This window comes from Penicillium brevicompactum (assembly GCF_028827555.1).
Source record: "Penicillium brevicompactum strain IBT 35665 chromosome Unknown utg000009l_segment0_segment0, whole genome shotgun sequence".
Classification (NCBI taxonomy): domain Eukaryota; kingdom Fungi; phylum Ascomycota; class Eurotiomycetes; order Eurotiales; family Aspergillaceae; genus Penicillium; species Penicillium brevicompactum.
Window position 1 is genome coordinate 1,560,955 of NW_026623212.1, and position 20,392 is coordinate 1,581,346.

General features: G+C 51.2%; 5 protein-coding genes across 5 annotated transcripts; 2 read left to right on the top strand and 3 right to left on the bottom strand.

Annotated features, from left to right (window-relative positions):
* Positions 1 to 563: 563 nt before the first annotated feature.
* N7506_012041 (uncharacterized protein) lies at positions 564 to 2,824 on the bottom strand (the record flags this gene model as incomplete). Its single annotated transcript, XM_056961332.1, has 2 exons — positions 564 to 2,211; positions 2,259 to 2,824. 2 exons carry the CDS (start codon positions 2,822 to 2,824, stop codon positions 564 to 566), a joined length of 2,214 nt encoding a protein of 737 aa, XP_056805866.1.
* A 1,469-nt stretch (positions 2,825 to 4,293) lies between these two features.
* On the top strand, positions 4,294 to 5,073 carry N7506_012042 (isocitrate lyase/PEP mutase family protein; the record flags this gene model as incomplete). The annotated part of the gene is made up of 1 exon (XM_056961333.1): positions 4,294 to 5,073. The coding sequence occupies one exon, from the start codon at positions 4,294 to 4,296 to the stop codon at positions 5,071 to 5,073; it is 780 nt and encodes a 259-aa protein (XP_056805867.1).
* Positions 5,074 to 7,852: 2,779 nt separating this feature from the next.
* On the bottom strand, positions 7,853 to 9,285 carry N7506_012043 (putative C2H2 finger domain protein; the record flags this gene model as incomplete). The annotated part of the gene is made up of 4 exons (XM_056961334.1): positions 7,853 to 8,623; positions 8,681 to 8,820; positions 8,875 to 9,143; positions 9,206 to 9,285. The coding sequence occupies 4 exons, from the start codon at positions 9,283 to 9,285 to the stop codon at positions 7,853 to 7,855; spliced, it is 1,260 nt and encodes a 419-aa protein (XP_056805868.1).
* A 5,662-nt stretch (positions 9,286 to 14,947) lies between these two features.
* Positions 14,948 to 16,375, bottom strand: N7506_012044 (glycosyltransferase family 31 protein; the record flags this gene model as incomplete). The annotated part of the gene is made up of 1 exon (XM_056961335.1): positions 14,948 to 16,375. One exon carries the CDS (start codon positions 16,373 to 16,375, stop codon positions 14,948 to 14,950), a length of 1,428 nt encoding a protein of 475 aa, XP_056805869.1.
* Positions 16,376 to 18,266: 1,891 nt separating this feature from the next.
* Positions 18,267 to 20,357, top strand: N7506_012045 (signal recognition particle subunit SRP72; the record flags this gene model as incomplete). Its single annotated transcript, XM_056961336.1, has 4 exons — positions 18,267 to 18,587; positions 18,645 to 18,918; positions 18,972 to 19,116; positions 19,166 to 20,357. 4 exons carry the CDS (start codon positions 18,267 to 18,269, stop codon positions 20,355 to 20,357), a joined length of 1,932 nt encoding a protein of 643 aa, XP_056805870.1.
* Positions 20,358 to 20,392: the final 35 nt, after the last annotated feature.

The following is a 20,392-nucleotide window of genomic DNA, read 5'->3' on the forward strand; positions in this document are numbered from 1 at the left end:
ATGCTCGGAGACAGCAAGTTCGATACGCATTACGCGCTAAACCTGATTGGGACTGTCTCGATTCTTGGTGTATGATGTAATCATCACGTGCATTTACACTCATTACTAATTCAACCTTGTGACATTGCCACGTGCTGGTTGAACCAATCAGATGCAGAGACTGGTCCCGCTAACCACAGTGGGACTGGTAGATGATCTGGGGTAAGCTGCGATGATCAACAGGAACTTTCAAGATTGACGTATTACTCGTGTGGAAATATGGGATTGCGGTGAATGTTTGATGATAATGATATTTGTTTGTTTAGTCCAGGGACCTCATGGTTTTGTGCTGATAAGAATAATAATGATGACACTAATGATAATGATGGACTAGCCATGCGAAACCGATTCTTCACAACATAGGAAGAAAAATAGAAACACTCATAAAGAAAGGAAAATGGGCAGAGATAACATAGGGGGGATAAAAATGCAGGTAACAAAGAATGAAACATGCCCATTGAACGCCGTGTCTGTCGATTCATATGCTTGCCGTAGTGCAAACGGGAGTATGAAATACCGGAGATCTAGGAACGAAGAGCCTTGAGTCGACGATCTTCATCCCAGATTTCCTTCTTCATTTCTTCAAGGTGGTCATGCTGACCCTGCAGGCGGTCCAGCTCCTCGCGGGTAGGGTTTGCCTTCTCTGCAAGGGAGACATGCAAAGAGCGGTACTTGCTGTAGAAGCGCTTGAACTTCCGAGACTTTTCCTGCAGCTTCTGCCACAAGATCTGGTGGCTCATTGGAGGTGACGCACTGCCAGTGCTGCCACCGCTAGAGGTGGTGCTGACCGCTCGGCGGCGCTTGGCCTCGAGATTGCCGGTGGGTCGGCCTGCTTGGGGCACGGACAGGCGGTCAGGCTCTGCCTTGCGTTTCAATGGGTTGGCAGCGGGTTTGATAACACCATTCGGCTGGCTCGTAGTTTTAGCGGCCGCAGGTTTGGTAACAGCAGTGGATGAACCGGCCTTGGCCTTGGCGTGCTGGACCACGAGAGGCGAGGATGAGGATGAACCGGACGATTGGTTCTGGCTATCGGACCGGTTGCGACCGGCGCGATCAGATGCATTGGCTGGAGGAGACGATCCAAGTGGAGATGGCTTCTGAGGCGAAGTGGAGGGCCGAGAGGGAGGGCGCTTCGAGGCCGTAACCTTGGGGGTTGACTTGGTTGGCTCCAGCTTGGGCTTTGCGGTCTCATGCTTGGGGACCTCGGACTTGGGGACCTTGGAAGGAGCCTTAGCAGGGACCGAAGGAGTCTCAGTGGGACGAGGCTTCGCTGGGGCCTTGATCTTCGGAGGTGGAGCCTTGACATTGGATGGTCCCCGCTTGTGTTCCGGCTGAGGCTTGGGGGTAGGCGCGGGAGGTGCATCGAGCATCTCAACATCGTCATCATCGTCTGAGTCGTGGACATACTCGGCAGACTTGATCTTGCTGTTGCCGTCCACTTTGGCGGGGGCCTTGGTGGCGGCTTTCTTGGTGACTCGTCCGGTGAGGGTGCTGTTGGTGGCCTTGGACTTGGGCTTTGGCTTGGGGAAATCCTTGTCCGACACTCGGGCCTTGTTCGAAGTTGTAGTGGTCTTGGACCCAGACGCAGATGCCTTTGAGGCGTGGTCGACCTCGTCTTTGCCCGACTCGTCGCCACTGGTTTTGGCTTTGGCGGGTTTCGGGGGTGGGGCGGTGCGGAGGTTGAGGCGTGACAAGCATTTGCCCTGGCCTCGCTCGTTCTTCGGAAGAAGCTTTTGCCAGATGGGATCGGACTTGGAAACACGCATGCGATCAAAAGCAGAGATGGAGTTCTCAATTGCCATCTTTCGGTCCTCCTCGGTGTAATTGAATTTCCACACGTCGAGATCCTTGTAAACCTTGTCCTTCAGATCAAACTTCTCGGTCAGGATGCGGTTCTGTATGCCGAACTTCTCGGCGAGCACGGTGCAGTCTCCGTGGGTGGTGCGTGTCTGGCGGGACATGAATTGAACGGTGACGGGACGAATGGCGAGCAAGTGAATGAACGGGATCTTGAGGGCATCGAGCCTCTCTCGATCCCGAGATTGCAACATGGGAGCTGAGGTGGGCGTCATGGTGAGAGCTGGAGATTTGGGAGCACCCAGAGTAGGACTAGCAGTGAGAGAACGATTGGCGGCGGTCTTGAGGAAGCGGTCCTTTTCGAGCTCGATCTTGCTCGTGGGACCTCTGTAGCCCGCCTTGCTCCCCGGAGCCCGCGCAACTCATCGGGGTGAGAGATTATGTGTGTCTTTTTCGATTCTTTCCCTCTCTCGTGAGCATTTAGTTTTTCTTCCAGGTCTGCTAATGCCTGATCGGTCGCCGCCGTGTCATTTTTAGCCTTTTCCACTTCCAAACTGTGGCTCAGCACCCCCGTGAAATACAAAGATTCTTCGGAGCTATGGTAGAGTTCGGAGCGATGTGTTTCGGGATACGCATGGAAGGTCTGGGACTTGCCCCCGTAATGGAGAGACGGGTGTTTGCCCAGGCGGAGTCGAGCCGGCTGTTCCTTCCTCAGGCTGTCGATCAGATCATCCAGCGTGCTCTGCACCAGGTTCAGCCGCATGATCTGATTCGGCCGAGCGGAGAGGTCTCCGGACTGATCTCCAGGGAGGAGAGCCAGTCCGGAGGACGGAACATTTAGACCGGTATGCATTATGGGGGAGGAGAGGAGGTGTGTGTGTAGGAGGAAGAGGTTCCAGTCGGGGAAGAGAGGATTCGAGGTGAGCAGGGTCGGATGGCAGCGTGAGAGCTGCAGGTCAGGCGGCCAACTGCAGGAGGGAAGAACCATACGCCATAAGATCGGGGGCGAATGGAGGTGTGGTAATGCAACTATGTGGGAATATGAACATATACACAGTGAGAGGAAGAGGAAAAGGCAGAGAAGCCCAGGCGATGAGCAAGGCGAAGCGGAGAGTGGGGAGAGAGCTGACGGTAAATTACAGGGGATTCCCGATGGGGGTTAATTAATTTTACGAGGTACCGTATATCTTTAAGTACCTTGGAGTACTCTCGGTTCTCTATTGTTGGACCTCCAGGAGCGAAAGGATGAGAGGATATAAAGAACATTGAAAGAGATTTGATCTCCAGAGAACTAGATCATTTTCATATATTCTTTCAACATGAGGATATTCCCATGGTCCTTTCCAATTGTCTCGTAATATTACCATACCCATACGATACGGATACCGTGAGGAGAGCGACTCCATCAAAAACGGGGCTTCCCGAGTCCAGACTTGTTTTCCGCTTAAAGCGGGTGTGGTCGGGTTATTCAATTAATAAACTGCCTCTGAACTGGGGATTCTTTTGGGATACTCTAGATATACTGTTTAAATCGAAGTTCAGATCTCTGATCTCTGAGTTTCTGACTCCATTGTGTTATGTTTGGGCGGCTTTGGGCTATTATAAGAACATCTGAAACGAAAAAAAGAAAAGAAAAGAACCCTGGACACATACCAGAGCACTTTCTAAGCAAATGGAAAAGGCCCGTAAAAAGGAATGCCACAACCTTGGAATACCCCTCGTTTACTCCGTGAGATCCAACCGGGTGTGGTACCGTCGAAATTCGGTCTTTCCTTTCGATGCTGAACAGGACTCTCCCTACAATACTCCGTATCCCTTCAGTTTAGTACGGAGTAGTCCGTACTCAATCCTGCTTGAAATTATCTGTAACTCATCTGTATCTTCTTGCTGTACTCCGTACTCCGAATGGAAATGTTTCACAATGCCAACTGTAATACGGCTTTTGCTTATTCTCGGCCCCCAGCTCCGCATACATTCTTCACATTGGGCACAGCTGTGGCAAATATGCATCTGAGAATTGTCTGAACGCACTTGTACCGAGAGTACGGAGAGTACGGAGAGCACTTGATGTGTATTCCCTACAAAACATACCGCTCCCCTTGCGCCTCACTGACGACCGTCGTCGTACGAACTATAGCCGGCTAGTTAACTCTGGTCTGCTAGTTAGTCTGAGACAGGGGTGCCTTTGTTTCTGCATACAGGAAAACCTGATCCGATCTACGCTTCTAAATGCATGTCGGGTCCGAAACGGGAGATCCTCCTTGGCCATTGGTCACTTCCACTACAATCTGTCGTCCAGAAATAATCTCTACACGAATTATCCGGCACACTACAAAATGTTCCCCCCGTAGCAACTCAATAAATCCAAATCCAATCATCTCCCATTTGTGAAACAAACGCCGAGAAGTGAATTACCCTGTATAATCTTACAAAATTAAGAGGAAAAAAAAAAAAAGGATGAGTCCAAACGACATCGCAAAAGCCTTCCGCGCTCTCCACCAACCAGGCAACCCCGTCCTCTTAACGAACGTCTACGACGCCGCAACAGCCTCCATCATCGCCTCACTACCAACCGCCCCAGCCATCGCCACAGCCTCATTCGCCATCGCCGCCTCGATCGGCATAGACGACAACGCGCTCACCAAATCACAGAACCTGTCCGCCATAGCCGCCATCGCATCCGCCATTCGCGCCGTCAACCCACTGAAACCACTAACCGTCGATCTGCAAGACGGATACGGTGATACGGCCGAGCTGGCCGATACCGTGCGCCAAGTCATTGCGCTCGGTGCGGTGGGTTGCAATATTGAAGATGCGGATGCGATGGGCGAGCTACGGTCGCTGGATGAGGCGGTTGAGCGCGTGAGGACGGTGGTGCGGACGGCGGCGGAGGCGGGCGTGCCTGATTTTGTGGTCAATGCTCGGACGGATGTGTTGGCGGGCGGGACGGTCGATCAGGCCATTGACCGCGGGAAGGCATTCTTGGGGGCTGGGGCTTGGACGGTGTTTGTGTGGGGGCCTGGTGGAAGGGGAGTTTCGAGGGAGGAGGTGGTGAGCTTGGTGGCTGCGCTGGATGGGCGGGTGAATGTGAAGATGAATCTGAGCGAGGGATTTCTGGGGGTGAAGGAGATTAGGCAATTGGGGGTTGCGAGGATTAGTGTTGGGCCTGAGATGTGGAAATTTGCTATGAAGGCGTTTACTGAGAAGGCTGAGAGCTTGTTGGCTGAGGGTATTTAAAATCAATAGTCTAGTCTAGTCTGGTTTGGAGTAGATAGTACGGAGTAGTGCAATACGGAGGATGCTGTACAATATACAATTTCTGGATTATTCTGTACATGAAGATCAAGTCAATTGGAATATAAACAAACGAAATACTCCATCCCCAGCTGTTCTTATGGAGTATAACCAGCACAGTCATATCCCCAGCTCCCTCCTACAAGCTCAAACCTCATCCCAAGTACGGAGTAAACCCTCAATTCCAACCCTAGCCTAGCCAGCCCCTTAACCCCGACGACAAATCCCACCCGTGCACCGATTCCCATAGCAACAGTTGCTATCCACAACGCAAGGCCCATGATCCTCACTACAAAGCGGCCAATCCTCGTCCGTCGACCGACATTTGTTCGCAGCACAGTAGCCCGAGCAGCATTGCTTGGTCGGATCACCGAATACACACGATGCTAGTAGCTGTCAGAAAATACCTATAAATCTATTTTCATCTACCTGGACTCTTACAGTAAACCCCGACGCAGGTGGCTGTAGGGACACAGGTTGTGATCGTAGTCGAGGGCGAAGTGAACGTCGCGGTCGTGCATGTCTCGGTCAGAACGCAGGCATCTGCGGTGCCGCATCCTGCTGGGCATGCTGCTGCTCCTATTGCAGAGTGGTAGGCTGGTTATGTTTCAAGGGGAGCTGGGGTATGGTGTACATACTCGTGAGGGCGAGGTGAGTAAAGAGAATGAAGAGAGCGTGGTACTTCATCTCTTATGGAGTATGTTTGATTCTTGGTGAATATAAAGGAGCCGTCAGTCGGTTCAGAACCTAAGCTGCTTGTATGTCGATGGTTCAGTCTTGATCTTGATCTTGATCTTCCTACTGTCAACTTCCTCAACTATATACCCCAGTCCAAATCCATGGATACGAGAATGCCCAAACCGCCAACCCCGAAGAACCAGACAAGCAGATGACCCTGATACGAAGACCTCAACATGATCAAGTTTGGTTCAGAGTCTATGGTCCAACTCTAAAGCTTTTCTTATTTCCCCAGACTTTGCATCTCCACCGGTGATCTCCGGCACAGGAATACGAGCCTCAACACGAGAGGTCCGAAAATCTGTGAATTCAATTGGTCTTGATGTGAGACATAACTCGCTTGCCAAATCTCATCGGCAGGTGCCCAAGTGGTTTGTAGTTTTTGTCTGCATGCTGATGAGTGCAATGGACTGAGACATGTTTGGTAGAATTATGTGGTTCCAAGGTTGGAACTCCAAAGTTGATCTTGAATCTTGGGATCGCAGTAGAATTTTGAAACACACAACTCTTACGAAGGTTCTTAAAGGCAAATGTCCTGGAGCTCGCTAAATCCTCTGGCTCAATCTATCCAAGGTTGTTTCATTGTTCTATCCACTGATCCAATCGTAACATCGCGCCACACCACATGAACCAGTAGGCCAATCAAGGTTAGCATCCAGGGCACTTGCTCTCACTATCAGCATAGGAAATAATGTACAAGCACATTAAACAGCACTACGGAGTATTCCCATGTCATATATCTCCATTGCCACTTGTATGTAACTCCAATACAAAGATTGTCAATTACCAAGAATACAACGGACATCAAGTACCGGTCTCTCTTTTTTTTCATAACGAGACGGACGTCACACAACACACCCAACGTGTCCAGTAAATCTAAGCCGTGAAGACATTGGGTGATACCAAAGGCAGGTGATCTACGTAAGTTGGTCACGGCATCTGGTCATCTAGTAAATACGTACGGAGTACGTCAAGAGACGGTGTTGTTTCCAAGGTACTCGCAGTCGTTGCATCTACCCCTAACTTCGATGGCATGTCGAACGGTAGCACAACCCCTCTATTGGTACTTTCTGAAGCGGGACGCCTTCCAAGGTTGTCTTGGGGCACAGGTGATAGCTGCATGTGAGACATGATCAGAGCTTCTCATTGCTGGGACTGTGTAGATTCGGTCTGTGGGTGGACCTGGTACTCCGTACCCCTGTGGGCATTGAGGTAACTGGATATTATTGGCAGTGGTGTTTTGGCTACCTGATGCTCTTGGCGGTTTCGTTCTTGCTTCTCTTGCACGTAATTGACGAGTGTCGGTTTGACAGCTAGAAGCTGTAATTGGGGATAGTGTAACCTTGAAACGAACTCATGCAACCTTCGTGCGTGGCACTGTTCTAGGGGGTGGATCACTGTAGCTCTGGGTTGGGGTTTGTATTTTTGTGACAGGATACAGTGCCCTGAACCAAGTGGGTATTGGATAAACGTCATTTGAGTAAAGAGGTCGCTCAGGGACCTTGGAACACCGTCTATGAATACCACGCTGAGATATGAGATCAACGTACAACCCCCAGGAAAAGATATTGGTGACAGCAAGAACAGAAAGCAATATTAGATATATAGATAAACACGACGAAAAAAGATGAAAATCATAGCCAGATCCCAGACACCGCAGAGTCACAAAACAATAAGAAAAACCCCGAACCCATCCATTGATCCCAATGCCACCAATCTATTCCATGGATGCAGTTCCTCATCTGATCGTGTCTCGGTAAATGCCACCCGAGGAATGGCGATAAAAGCAAATAAAGGCAGAAACACGATCAGACCCGACTCCTTCCCGTGATATCCAGTATAAGTACAAGTCAAGAAAATGCATGAATAACAAAGGAGATAAGAAATATCGAGAGATTCTCTCGTGGGAATCAAAGGCTGATGCAATGAGTGACAAAGGAAAATAAACAAAGGAAATGTGAATACTGCAGATGCTACAGGCGCATCATACAGCGGTGGACCACGAGTGGTCGCCCCGGGACTTCATGTCATAGTTATCGGGCTCGGTGCTGGTGGGCCGGCGGATGGTAGAGTTGGGGAAGTACATGTGTGGCGGCATGGACGTGGGGTAGGCCGGACCCGAGGGCTCGGGATAGGTAAAGTCATTGGCAGACCCGGGGGAAGGCATGCTGCCATGAGACGGAGAAGCCCATCCAAGGCTAGTCATGTGGGGGCTTCCATTGACACTGTTGGGGCGGTGATCGCTGGTGGCCGGAGGCTCCAAAGGCTGAGGCGGCGCATAGGGATGCGAAGTCATGGACGGGCGGACGTGAGGGGCACTGCCATAGCTGGAGAGCGAGGGAGATGTCGCAGTCGGCGAAGCTCGAGGGCTACCTTGGGGGAAGTCACCGCGCACATGAGGCGGGATAGGACCAGTACCCATGTAATAGTCGCTGGCGGATCGGTGCATGTTCAACGGGGGCAGTTCACCACCCGGGGACATCGAGGGATGCTGTCCGGGTGACGGGGTGGAGTGGATAGATCCATGCTCGGAGAACATTCCCTCGCCAGGGCGACCGCGGTCCTTGTTCTGTCGAAGCTGGGCTTCGGTCTCCGCAGCAGCTTCTTCAATGGTTCCAGTATGGTGATTTTGGTGGCGAGTCAAAGTAGTCCGGCGCGTGAATGTCTTTTGGCAGTTGGCGTACGGGCACTTGTAGGGTCGTTTACCGGAATGGATGCGACGATGTCTGGCCAGCGAGGAAGAATCGCTGAAGGGCTGTTTGGATATCGTGTTAGTTCAGGTACGCAAATCAAGCTGAATGCTGGAACACACCTTTCCACATCGCTCACACATGTGTGGCTTCTCTCCGGTATGCACACGGGAGTGTACCGTTAATGCCGAGCGCTGGATGAATTGTTTTCCACATCCAGGCCAGTCGCAGGCGTGGGGTCTCACGCCGGTGTGAATTCGCTCTGTGGTTGAATGTCAGTAACAACCCATGGTGGACGCCTTGGGGGAAAACATACCGTGACGAGCAAGATCGCTGCGCCGGGCAAAGCCCTTGTTGCAGGTTGAGCAGTGGAAAGTCTTGGGAGGGGGGTCTACACCCGCTCTTCCCTGAGGCATAGATTCCTGCTGGATTTGGGGGTCACCAGCGTATCCCGCGGGAGCATATGCCATATTTCGGGGGGTGGAGCCCGTGGGCTGCGCGTAGTAGAATCCATCGGCAAGCCCGGCGTCCATTTGCATCGGGGGCCCGTGAGGGGGTAGGCGTTCACCGGGTTGTCCGAGCCACCTGATTCGCTCTTCATGGTGGGCGAAGCTCCGGTGTGTAACTGGGCGCTCTGCTGAAAGTACTGGTGTTGTAATTGCGCTTCGGCGGCGGCGGCGGCTGCAGCGGCGGAGTTTTTCCTATTCAGGATGGTGGTGAAGTCCATGACCCGACCTCAAGTCAAGCAGGGACCGCGGTCAAGGACTGCCTTCGCTGACGTCCTTCAGCAGACCTAACAGCCTGGGCTCAGCAACTGGCGATTTCTCGAAAATCGATCTCTCGGTGTTTGGGGGGCTCGAATTTCTTCGGAGATCGGTGGATCGGAAGGTTTGTGTGGACAGGATTGTCACAAACAGCGGCTTCGGTACACAAATAGCACTGGAATACGGTCAGAACACAGACTTCCACCCGGCTGATGGACCTCGACGTGGGCGAGGCTTCGCGACGCGGCAACTCGGACTTCGATGGAGATAAAGAAACTCACCCTGCGTGAAGCAACGATATATGGTGTGTCTGGCAGTTCGATGCGCAATTCGAGATGGAATAAGGACGATTCTCCACTTCCTTGCAGAGAAATGCAAGATTACGCAGGCGATGGCGAACAATGGGTTGAAAATCAAGCTCTCTCCAGAATAATGTTGTGGTCGGGCAGAGGCGGAACGCGTGTGGGTATGAAAAAACGAGATGGGAGTCCCACTAGAGATTCTGCAAGGAAGGATTGACAGTCAGCATCGTGGGTTCTGAAGATGATTGCGATTCCCGGTTCATTTCGCGCTGTTTGGCCGTCCCGTGACCTGTCTACCACGCGCGACGCCCAAGGCGCAAGGGCGAAAGTATACGCGTGGGAAAAAGCAAAGGCAAGATACGAACCTGGCGGATAATGGAAGCTGAGAGCTGAATAGAAGAAGTGCAGAGAACTGGTGCGGGTGGGGTGAGAAATAAAGGAAAGCGAAGGAGTTAAGAAGAGAAAGGGGAGGGGATATATTAGGTGTGGTAGGTGCCGTCTGCATCAACTACATCATTATTTACTTCTTTTACTTCACGGCGATTTTAGGCCCTTTTTTTGTTTATTTTTTATGGCTATTTTTTTCCCGGTCTTTCTTTGGATAATTGTAGTTTTCTGTGTAGAGTGAGATTTCAAATCTAGACCTATTTTTTACCTCGATTTTTATCTCCTAGAATCCTTCTAGATCTCTGGGAGAGAGAAATTGATCACTATCACAATACATCACAACCCAACTCCTATACCCAACTCCCTTTTGCTTGGACCCATGCTAATTATCCTAGTTGGACCCAGCGAAGCCCGCTAGAAGGAAACCTGGCCGCACCAGAAGCCCCCCGTCAGCACTGGCTCCACAACGTGCCCTTCTCCCCGAAAAGGGTGGATACGAAAAGGTACGCCGATCTGCAGAATTTATCTCGATTTTATTTGCAGGCTCATCCTCCTGAAATTACCATGTTAGCGCGCTTGCAGAGCGATCGAACTAGGGCATTCTGGTTTTAGGGGGAACTATGGCCCCTGACGAAAAAGAAAACATGCTTCGGCTGTGAGATCAGAAAAGAGAACAATAGAACATTAGAATATTAGAATATTAGAATCATATACGGAGTAATAACATAATAAAATACACCATGATCTCATAGACTCTAATTCAAGAGAATAAAAATCCAAGCAGTGCACGGAGTAGAATAACAGAATAACAGAATAACAGAATAACAGAATAACAGAATAACAGAATAATAGAATTATAGAATTATAGAATAATAGAATAATAGAATAATAGAAGAACACGGAACAATTCGGTAGCCTGGGCTGTTATGGTGCGACGAATAGTAGATTATTCACAGAGAGGTTGCCTCACCATCTCGATAGTCTGTTCCAACTACGACTAGCCTGGCTAAAAGTATTCCATGGCTTCTAGAAGGTTTGATGCATCCACTTCCAAGTACGTAAGTGTCAAGTGTCATTCAATTTGGTTTTACCCCTACTTGACCCAAATGGGTAATGGTACTCCGTGAGATTGTATGTTGATATCATTGTTTTGATATCCAAATCCAACTCGACAGCTTGAGATATGCCCTCCTTGCTTCCAATCTATGTATCACCTCTGCTCGAGACTCACTCCCTAATGCTATCTAGGTATGTTCAAACTACAGAGTCAACATCGATACGGAATACACCCTCTTGCAATTCAAACTCAACTTCGGGATATACTTCGGTCACACCAGGTCACACCCAGCATATGCCTTTTACTACCCTAACCTCACGAACTTCTGATCCAGTGGAGCCAATCCAGGGCGCATCGGTAATTACATCTCGCCCCTTTTCTCTTCCGGGGACACTAGTGGGCACCGGCTGGCTTCAGCCTCGAACCCACTCACGGCACGGCTCTGCCAAGCCTTCTCCTGACCTTCCAGAAGGCCACCAGAAGGATTTTCGAACGGCCGTGGAAGCCCTGGAAGCCGTAAAAAGCCGGGTCTTAATTTAAAAAAAGAAAGAAAAATGGAAGAAAAGGAAAATATTGGTCTGCGCGGCCCCCCCCCCAATCCTGCACAGTGCACCCTTTACATCGTGAAGTTTTGTTTCGATGGGAAGAAAAAGGGGGGGTTGGGCAGTACGCTGACTGGTTCATGGTTTCCCTATTGTCGTGATCACTTTACAATGTACAATGTACTTTGTCTGTTTCCCCTCACTACGGAGTAGTTGCATTGGACTCCCCCTTGAAGTGACGCACCTCGGGACAGCTCCTGCGGGGGTTGCGGAGATTATCTCCTTATTGTTCACGTAGGATCAGGGAGGACGTCTCATGGTTCCTCTGCCAATCACCACCCATATGATTTATTTTAGTTTGAGCTATTGCCTTGATTTTGCGAGAATGTCGGATTATCGCGGGTCAGGCCGACACATATTCCCCTCGACACGGGGCGATCTCCACATGGTTGTGGCTGAGACGTGTCTTTGTATCATATCCCACGCTAGGCTCCATATTTCTATTAGTAGAACATCAGCCCCTGTTGTATTCGTATGTTGGGCATGTTAGGCATATCTGTTGCATACAGGTCGGTTTGGGCCTTTGGGGGCTGATCTGATGTTGTTCCTGCAGCATTTGTCAAGTCAAGATAGATTGTGCATTCAGGGCAGAGTTCACAAGTGCGCAATTGAATGATACTATATGAATCCTCAAGTCAAGCCGATATCCACCCAGGAACAGCCGCTAAAGCACCGAAGCTATGACCAAAGCCCATTTTTACTGCCGTGTCTGATCCTCTGATGTCACTCTTTGGGGAAATTGAGCTATGGCCCACTGATGCACGGCAAGTCTTCACGCCAAAAACAAATAGTCCGCACAAGTCAACACTAGCTTTTCAAGATGAGAATCGGTTAATCTCCCTCGAATCTGTGGAGTGCCAATGCGAATCACTCTGATCCTCGATCCACTCAGGAGAATAGACTCCCCCTCTGCCGATGGCCACTGAAACAGCCAAACAGCACATCATCAACATGACAAGGACGGAGTATCAAGGCCGGATCTCGCTCTCTGCGCAATCTTAATTGCCTTTCCCTCTCGCCCATTTTTGAGCTCCAGCAAAACAGACAACGTTCCAGACTATCCGACTGCACACCATGTCTCACAGCTTAAGATGAAAGGGCCCCTCCGATGGCGTCTAACTGCCCTCTCCACAAGGTCTCACACCGATATCCCGATCGTCAGCCAACGTTGATCGATCTTCAGGGGTTCCATAGGATCCGCGTGTGGATGTGGACTGGCGCTAGATCGGAGATGCTGCTTGAAAGCGTTAGAAGTCGTTGAGGATCGCTGCGAGTCGTTTTTGTCTGTGTCCTTGCGGAGTCGGGCGTTGGGCGTTGGATCCGCGGTGAGATCGATTCCTAACTTTCGAAATTTACGTCAATCACCTTGACTCCATATCTACTACGGATGTACACATAACGCCACTTTGATTTCCAATCCGCTCGGGGGATTGGCGTGGGGACTTTCTTCGGGGCAGAGCTAAGTACAGTTACTCCATTGGGTTACTGGCTGCGAGACCCATATGTCTTACGATCGGGTGTGCTTGATGTGCATCTAGTGTCTCCGAACTCTTTCCTAAATGAGCCTCCCTCTCTTGTTTGAGAACATATGGCCTCACCTCAAAACGCTTTGGCTTCACGTTCCCTGGATCAGGGATATGAAACGCTTGGTCATGTGCAGCTTTCAAAATTGCAGTACTGGGTTGATCAAACGGTGATCGATTGATTAGTTTATCCGATTAGTCGGCAGGCCGATCTAGAGCCGGAAGCCCAGGATGGATCATCAGCTAGTATCGAGAAACTCGCCGGGTTCGGACAGAAGGATAACCCATCTGGACACGTCGAGGGCCTGGAGCCAACCACCCCCTAGTGACTACACGTACAGGGTAAGCCTTGTTTCAGTGCTTCCAAGATTTTCATGTCTATTGCAGTTGTTGTATCAACCCAGATCATCTCATGTAGGGATCTCACCAAATTTGAGGTACTCCGTATGTGGCAACAGATTTTGCGGTCTATGCGCCCAAAGCTCTCGCCCAGGGGATATCCAAACCCCCATTGCTATTCTGTTGAAGCTGGCTACCTTCAACAAGTGAGTGTATCGAGTTGTTGGAAATCATGAGTGGCAGCAGGGTCACATAGCTCTATGGAGCTCCCGTTCTCGGAAATAGCTCGCTCTCGCTCGCTCTCTCTTTTTCTCTCCTTGCATATCTTACAGCTCACTACTTCATGTGAATTGCTATCGAGTAGACTACTCCTCACAAAAGCCCTTATTTTGCCATGCATCTTGATATCATTTGACCTCTGGGCCGGCTTGTCCAAGACGCATCACATCCAGTAGTTATGGGTGTAGTAACTTCGTTCCATCACGATACCATGGAATTCGCTGACGGCGATGAGACCAAAGCCGGGAATACCGGGAGGCTCTACCACGCTGAGATGCAGCGAATGTCATGATCTCGTACTGGTCCGAGGTGACGATTCAATTAGTTGAGGCGGAGACCTCGCAACGTGCCACGAGCTGCACAATGTCAGCGCCTTGAACTTTGATCGTGCAAGTATCTAACCTCCAGCGCTTGGGTGATTTCCCTACAATTTTCAAACGTGGACGGCATACATGTTTCATCGGGGTGATTATGTACTTGCTGAAAGCGATGGAAATCGGGTACTGCCCAGCCCTGGAGGTGCTCAAGTGTCTTTTATATATCCGTGAATATCAGTACGAGCATAGCTTATTCAAGCTTGGAAGGGTGTTCCAATGTTGCATTTGACCAGATGCGAGTTGGATTTTTGTAGATATCACTACTTGTTCAACGTTTAAAAATATTTGTAAAAATTGGAAATATATCACAGGCTTTGTCTGGAATCATTAGTTATGGTGTCAGGCTTCAACCGCCGTAGCATAGACGCAATATCTACCTACACCCGAATCGTGATCAATACCTAGGTATGCATTTTTTTTTCTTCCGACCTTTGGAATTTACCTGGGCAGGTGCCATAGAGGTAGCTCACTCGGACAAATGGTGGCCAGCCCTGTCTAGATGGGGATGACTTCCAAATCTGTAGATGGCGAGAAACCGTCGTTATTACAAAAATCAATACATATGGAAATCCAAAACATGTCACATTATTTGACTCATCTCAAGGGACTCATTATACTAGAGTAGATATTGTATCTCTGATCTATAAACAAACTCCATGCAAGTGACTTTCCTTTACCCATGCGCCGGAAAATGATCCGGACCACCGGGGCCGGAGGCCAAACATTCTGTACAAGGCAAGCAAAAAACAAAGCCATTATTTACCTCTTGCGCCACGAGAGCTCCAAGATTTCATCCCCGGACTTCGGGTCCCGCATCACATACCACTGCGTGACGCGGCCGTTCTCTTCGATCACGGCATCTTGAAGACGGAAGCTCTTCTTGTCCTCGTCCTTGCGACGGAGAGGACCAAGCTCGTGGAGGTAGGATTCGTCATTGGCTCCATTGTGGGCCTCCCACGTCTGCTCCATCGCAAGACTACCCTCCTCGGGATCGTAGTGGTACTTGATGACGGAGAATCCGTTGGTTAGGATCCAGCCGTCGCCAAAGTGCCACTGGCGGAGGAGACAGGTGTCACCGCACAACTCCGCAATGACGGAAAGTTTGGGCATGTCGGCGTGGAACCAGGATTTCCAGTGATGGACTGTGAGGGGAGGCTCGCGGCCGGATTCGAAGAAGCCCGATGCGTCGTTCATCAGGTCGAGCTGGCGGAGACGATGGTCGACGGTTAAGCGGGTTTGGGTGTAGCGGTAGACGCAGATGGCGATGCGGCGGTCACCGGTGAAATCCATGGCGGAGCATTCGTCATAGACGTTGGTGATCTCTTTCAACAGAGGTCGTGATAGGAAGACGCCTGCGCCTCCGAATCCGATCATGCCGAAATTCGCGATCTGCGGGATGGACTCGGATAGTCCACCGATGTACATGGACTTGGTGTGGTCGTACTTGTCCAGCGCTTCGACCAGGCTTGCCATGGAGAGGAAGAATGTGTCGTCGTCAATGACGCAGCCCCAGCGGGTAGATTCCCGTGCATTGGCTTCTAGAAGGGGGATGAGGGCAAAGTATCGGTGCAGGTAGTCGTCGTCGGACTCGGTGATGAACAGGTCAACACCCATGTTTTCGGCCTTCGCCTTAACATCGCGGATTCCGTTGTCTGATCTGTCGGTCTCGATCAGCGCAAAGATGCGGGCTTTGGTGTACCCCGCCCAGTGCGCGAACGCATCGAGAGACTCGTTCAATCTCTCGACGCTGGTCGCGACTCCGAAGTCGATGTGTGAAGCGACCGGCATCTTCGGGGGTCTGGGCACTGTGAGGGCGACTGGGGTGGGTATCGAGCACCCATCTGCGGCGCCCTCTGTGCCCTTCTTCACGCCCAACAGCGGCTGCTCGAGCCGCCGGGTGTATGGTACTGGTTCGTCCGTCACGTCAATCACGATTTCGCGGCGGGTGTACTGGGCGACTTTGAGAACATCGAGCCGGCTGAGCAGATCGTAGTCCAGTTCACAGGCGACATCGGGAGAGACGGTGATGTTGGAAACAGTTGTCAGTGGCAATTTGATAGGTTCCGCGGACGGCCATAGCATAGTGATGAATCCTATGATGACCAGAAAGGCGACACCGAACCGCAGCAGCTTTTTCCACGCCCATGAGGCCCCCGGGATTGACCCATCTCGTGTGCTGAAGATCATCTTGTTTAATTTGATTGTATTCGGGGTTCTACCGCATTGCGGAGACAAGGGTCTAGAGCACAATCAAGGGCCCACGATTGAAGGCGAGCACCAAAGTGTGTAGAAGAAGAAGAGAGTGAGAAAGTGAGGGAAAATATCGAATACGGGTCAAGGGACGATCATGGTTCCATGGTATGAAAATGGGCAAGGCCAATTCTTTTTCCCAAGGGGTCTGAGGGATGATCATGACGTGAAGTCACGTGCCAGAATGAAACGTCGACTTCCGCTCGACTTCTGCAAGTGACTCTGAGGTCGTAGATATCTCTCTTGTCTCTCACCACTTCTGCAACCTCTGCCATTGAGTCTATCCTGAAGAATTACCTGTTTTACTCGACTCCGGACTCACAATCCAAGGTCCATCTATACGACCCTGTCAATGCCAAGCCCGCCTCCCAGGACGGCTTCCGTTTTTCACTCGTCGCTGATCCCTCCGGTCCCCACATCCGCGCGTCCGCGCGGCCACTGCCTTGCTACGTCGGAGTGCTCGCGTGGGACATGCCAAAAAACCAAGGCCCTAATTCGCCCTACAGTACGAAGTAAGCGCTAACACTATCTAACACTGCATGTCGACGTGCCCTCATTCCGATGCATCTTGGGAGGTCGATCTTTGCCTTGAATCGACTGTATTGTTATAAAAGCTCGGACATGAGCGCTTCCCGTCTGAAAGGTTTCTTTGGGCGATCTCTGTGCCGATCGGCCCCTGTCGATATGATATTGGATATCGCGGGTATGGAGTATACATTGTAGGGTCTGAAGGGGGTTTTACTAACCAGTTCAAGCTCGGTGAATAGTATACCAGGGTTCAGAGTCCTTCAGGTCCCACAGGGTGTACTAGAGCCCTGTCAATTACCAGTACTCCTACATTTGAGGATGTTTTAGGTAGTGACTCGAGGTGTCACCTCTCTCATTGGACCGTACTCGGGGCCAGCCCGGGGGCCAATTCGAGACGCAGAATCTATCAGGTGCGTCGTACTTGTACTGGACAAGACACAGCCCCCAGAAACAGGATTCACTGCGCTGATCAGGGACCGAACGTTTTTTTTAGTCTCTCGTGCGGAATAGAGCTTAGGTTGTTTGAGCCTTGCTGAAACCTTCCGTGCTGCAAGTCCGCTAATTTCTTGTGTGCTGCCGGGCCGCATGCAGCGATTCATCACATTTCTACACAACACACCGTCTGAAGTATTTCATGCTCTTCCTGCAGTTCCAGTCTTGAGGACCAGCAACAATTATCTCGTAGCTTATTTCGATTTGACTAGTTGGGATTGTTGGGTCTCCATGACCCACCGCACTCCGTTGCTATGGGCTCTCAGCCATACAAGTCTAATATACTAGGACCCATACGTAATTGTACTTGCTTCGAAGCATATCATGACATACCGTGCAGCAACATGATGCTATCGGGGTCTTGAATGCACTTCCAAGCCTCTTCAAATGCTAGATGGTACTGCATAGAATAACCACCGACTATATCGTGTTTTATGAAGCCTCTCCACACTGGAAATGTGTATACCTCTTCCACCCGGGACCGCAGAAAATCGGAAAAGAGATCCGATATCAGAACCTACTCTCAGAATTCTAAATTGGCAATTTTGGCATTTGAATCAGTATTGTGCCGTAGTGTGAGTGGCCTTCAGGACAGACAGCTTCATAGCTCTGGCAACACGTGACTGCTACGGCGGGGCAGAAGTCCCTCGGCGCAGAATGTCCCCCCGATCGGGAAAGACCAGTTCCGCACATTGTTTGATATCAGCTAGTCCGGGGAAATCTGCAACCGTGTCACATTGGACGTTCACAAAACTCCTAGAACTCCAAACTCCCTCGGCCCGATCCCGAAACCTAACAAACCCCCGCTATGGTTGCGCAATCGCTGGCCTCGCTCCTCCAGCGAGCGTCGATTGACGACCACGAGGAAGTCATTCAGTCGTGCAATGCCGTCCTCGCCAAGTCCAAGTCCGATTTGAAAGCACAGCACATCAAGGTTGTCGCCCTATTAAAACTTGATCGTTACCACGAGGCCCTCAAGACGTTCGAGGCCGGAGGCGACACGTTGAAAAAGGCCGCGGGTCTGGAATATGCCTATGCGTCATACAAATGTGGTAACCTGGAGGAAGCCACCAAAGCCGTGACCAGTGTGGCTGCGGGGCGCGGTGCGAGCCATCTGGAGGCACAAGTGGTATGCGCCCAACCCACTTCATCATGTCGGATCACCACTAATTCGTGACCCCTCAAGCGCTACCGTGCCGAAGAATTCAAGCGAGCAGCCGAGCTCTATGAACAACTCTCCCAGGACACAACATCTCACAGCCATGAGTTGAACGATTTGAATATCAATTCGTGGGCCACCGATGCACAGCTACAATGGAAAGGACAGCCCGAATTCGTGCGCCACGACCGATTGTCGAGAGAGGATTTGGAATCGTTCGAAACAACATATAATGCAGCTTGCTTGAACATCGCAAAGGGCGCATTCAAGCAGGGTGAAATATTGCTCAGCCGTGCTCAAAGTCAGAACCCCACATTTTGCCGAAGCTCGAGTTCCAACTGACGGGTGTTCTAGATATTTGCCGCACATCAGAGGACCTTTCGCCAGAAGATAAGGCTGCAGAGCTACTTCCGATCAACGTACAGCAGCTTTATGTATTGATCCGACTTGGGAAGCTCGACGAGGCGGAGGTGCTCCTCAAAGATATCTCTGTTGACAAGTAAGTCGCACAACAATGTGCACGGATTGAAGCAACTAACCAATTCTAGCGTTTCCGAATTATCAACGAAGAAGATTGCGCGCAACAACATTGTACTCGCCCGCCAGACCACCGTCAACCCCTTCATTCTATACAAGGCCATTCACGACACCCCAGATGCCACCGACAACGACCGACTGTTCGACTTCCAGGACCGTGATCTCGTTGGTAACTCACATGCCGCCGATTTACTTGTCCAGAAGTATGACGGTATTATTCGGTCCACCAACAAGGCGCTGTCAAAGCGCTCAACACCCTCCACCGACGCCGCCACCAACCTCCTCTCCGTTTACAATGCGGCAGCTCAGGCCGAAGGCCAGACCGGCCAAAAGGCCCTCTCAAAGATTGCCCCATTACTTGAGCGCCGCCCTAAAGACTTTGGTCTGCTTTTCACAGTGGTGCAGCTCTACGTGAACAGCGGCAACACCACCTCCGCCATCACAGCCATCGAGCGAACTCTCCGAAGCCTCGAGGAGTCAAACGCTGAGACCGACCAGTCCGCCCGCTTCAACCCTGGTGTCCTCAGCGTCCTCGTTTCCCTCTACCAACTCGAAGGCCGCAAGCTTCAAATCCGCACAACCCTCGCACAGGCCGCCGCCTACTGGCGCGCAAAGCCAGAGCCCCCTGCGTCTCTCCTCCGCGCCGCAGCCGCCTCCCTCCTGCACTCCGAAGACCGGGCCGACCTCACCACCGCCGGCGAGATTTTCCGCGCCCTCCATCAGCAAGATGCCAGCGACCGTGTTGCCATTGCTGGCTACGTCGCCTCCCAGGCAACCCTCAACTACGAACAGGTCGAATCCCAACTAGATCGCCTACCCCAAGTTAGCGATCTGATTGGCGATATCGACGTTTCGGCCCTTGAATCCGCAGGTATCGCCCCATCTGCCTCCTCTGCGGCAGCTGCAGCGGCAGCCTTCGCGGGTGCCCGTAAGCGCACCGCTGGCGCCGACGATCGGGCTCACAAGCGCGTGCGCAAAGACCGTCTGCCGAAGGACTTCGATCCTGCTAAGAAGCCCGACCCTGAGCGCTGGCTGCCTATCCGTGATCGCTCCTCTTACCGTCCCAAGGGTAAGAAGGGCAAGCAGCGTGCTGCGGCTCTCACCCAAGGTGGACCGGTCAGCGAGAAGGTCGAGGAGTCTCCTGCGCAGCAGAAGGCAGGCGGATCCAACGCCAAGAAGACTAAGAAGAAGGGAAAGAGGTAGTGTAATTGCATAGCTGAAAATCATGTATTGAATGA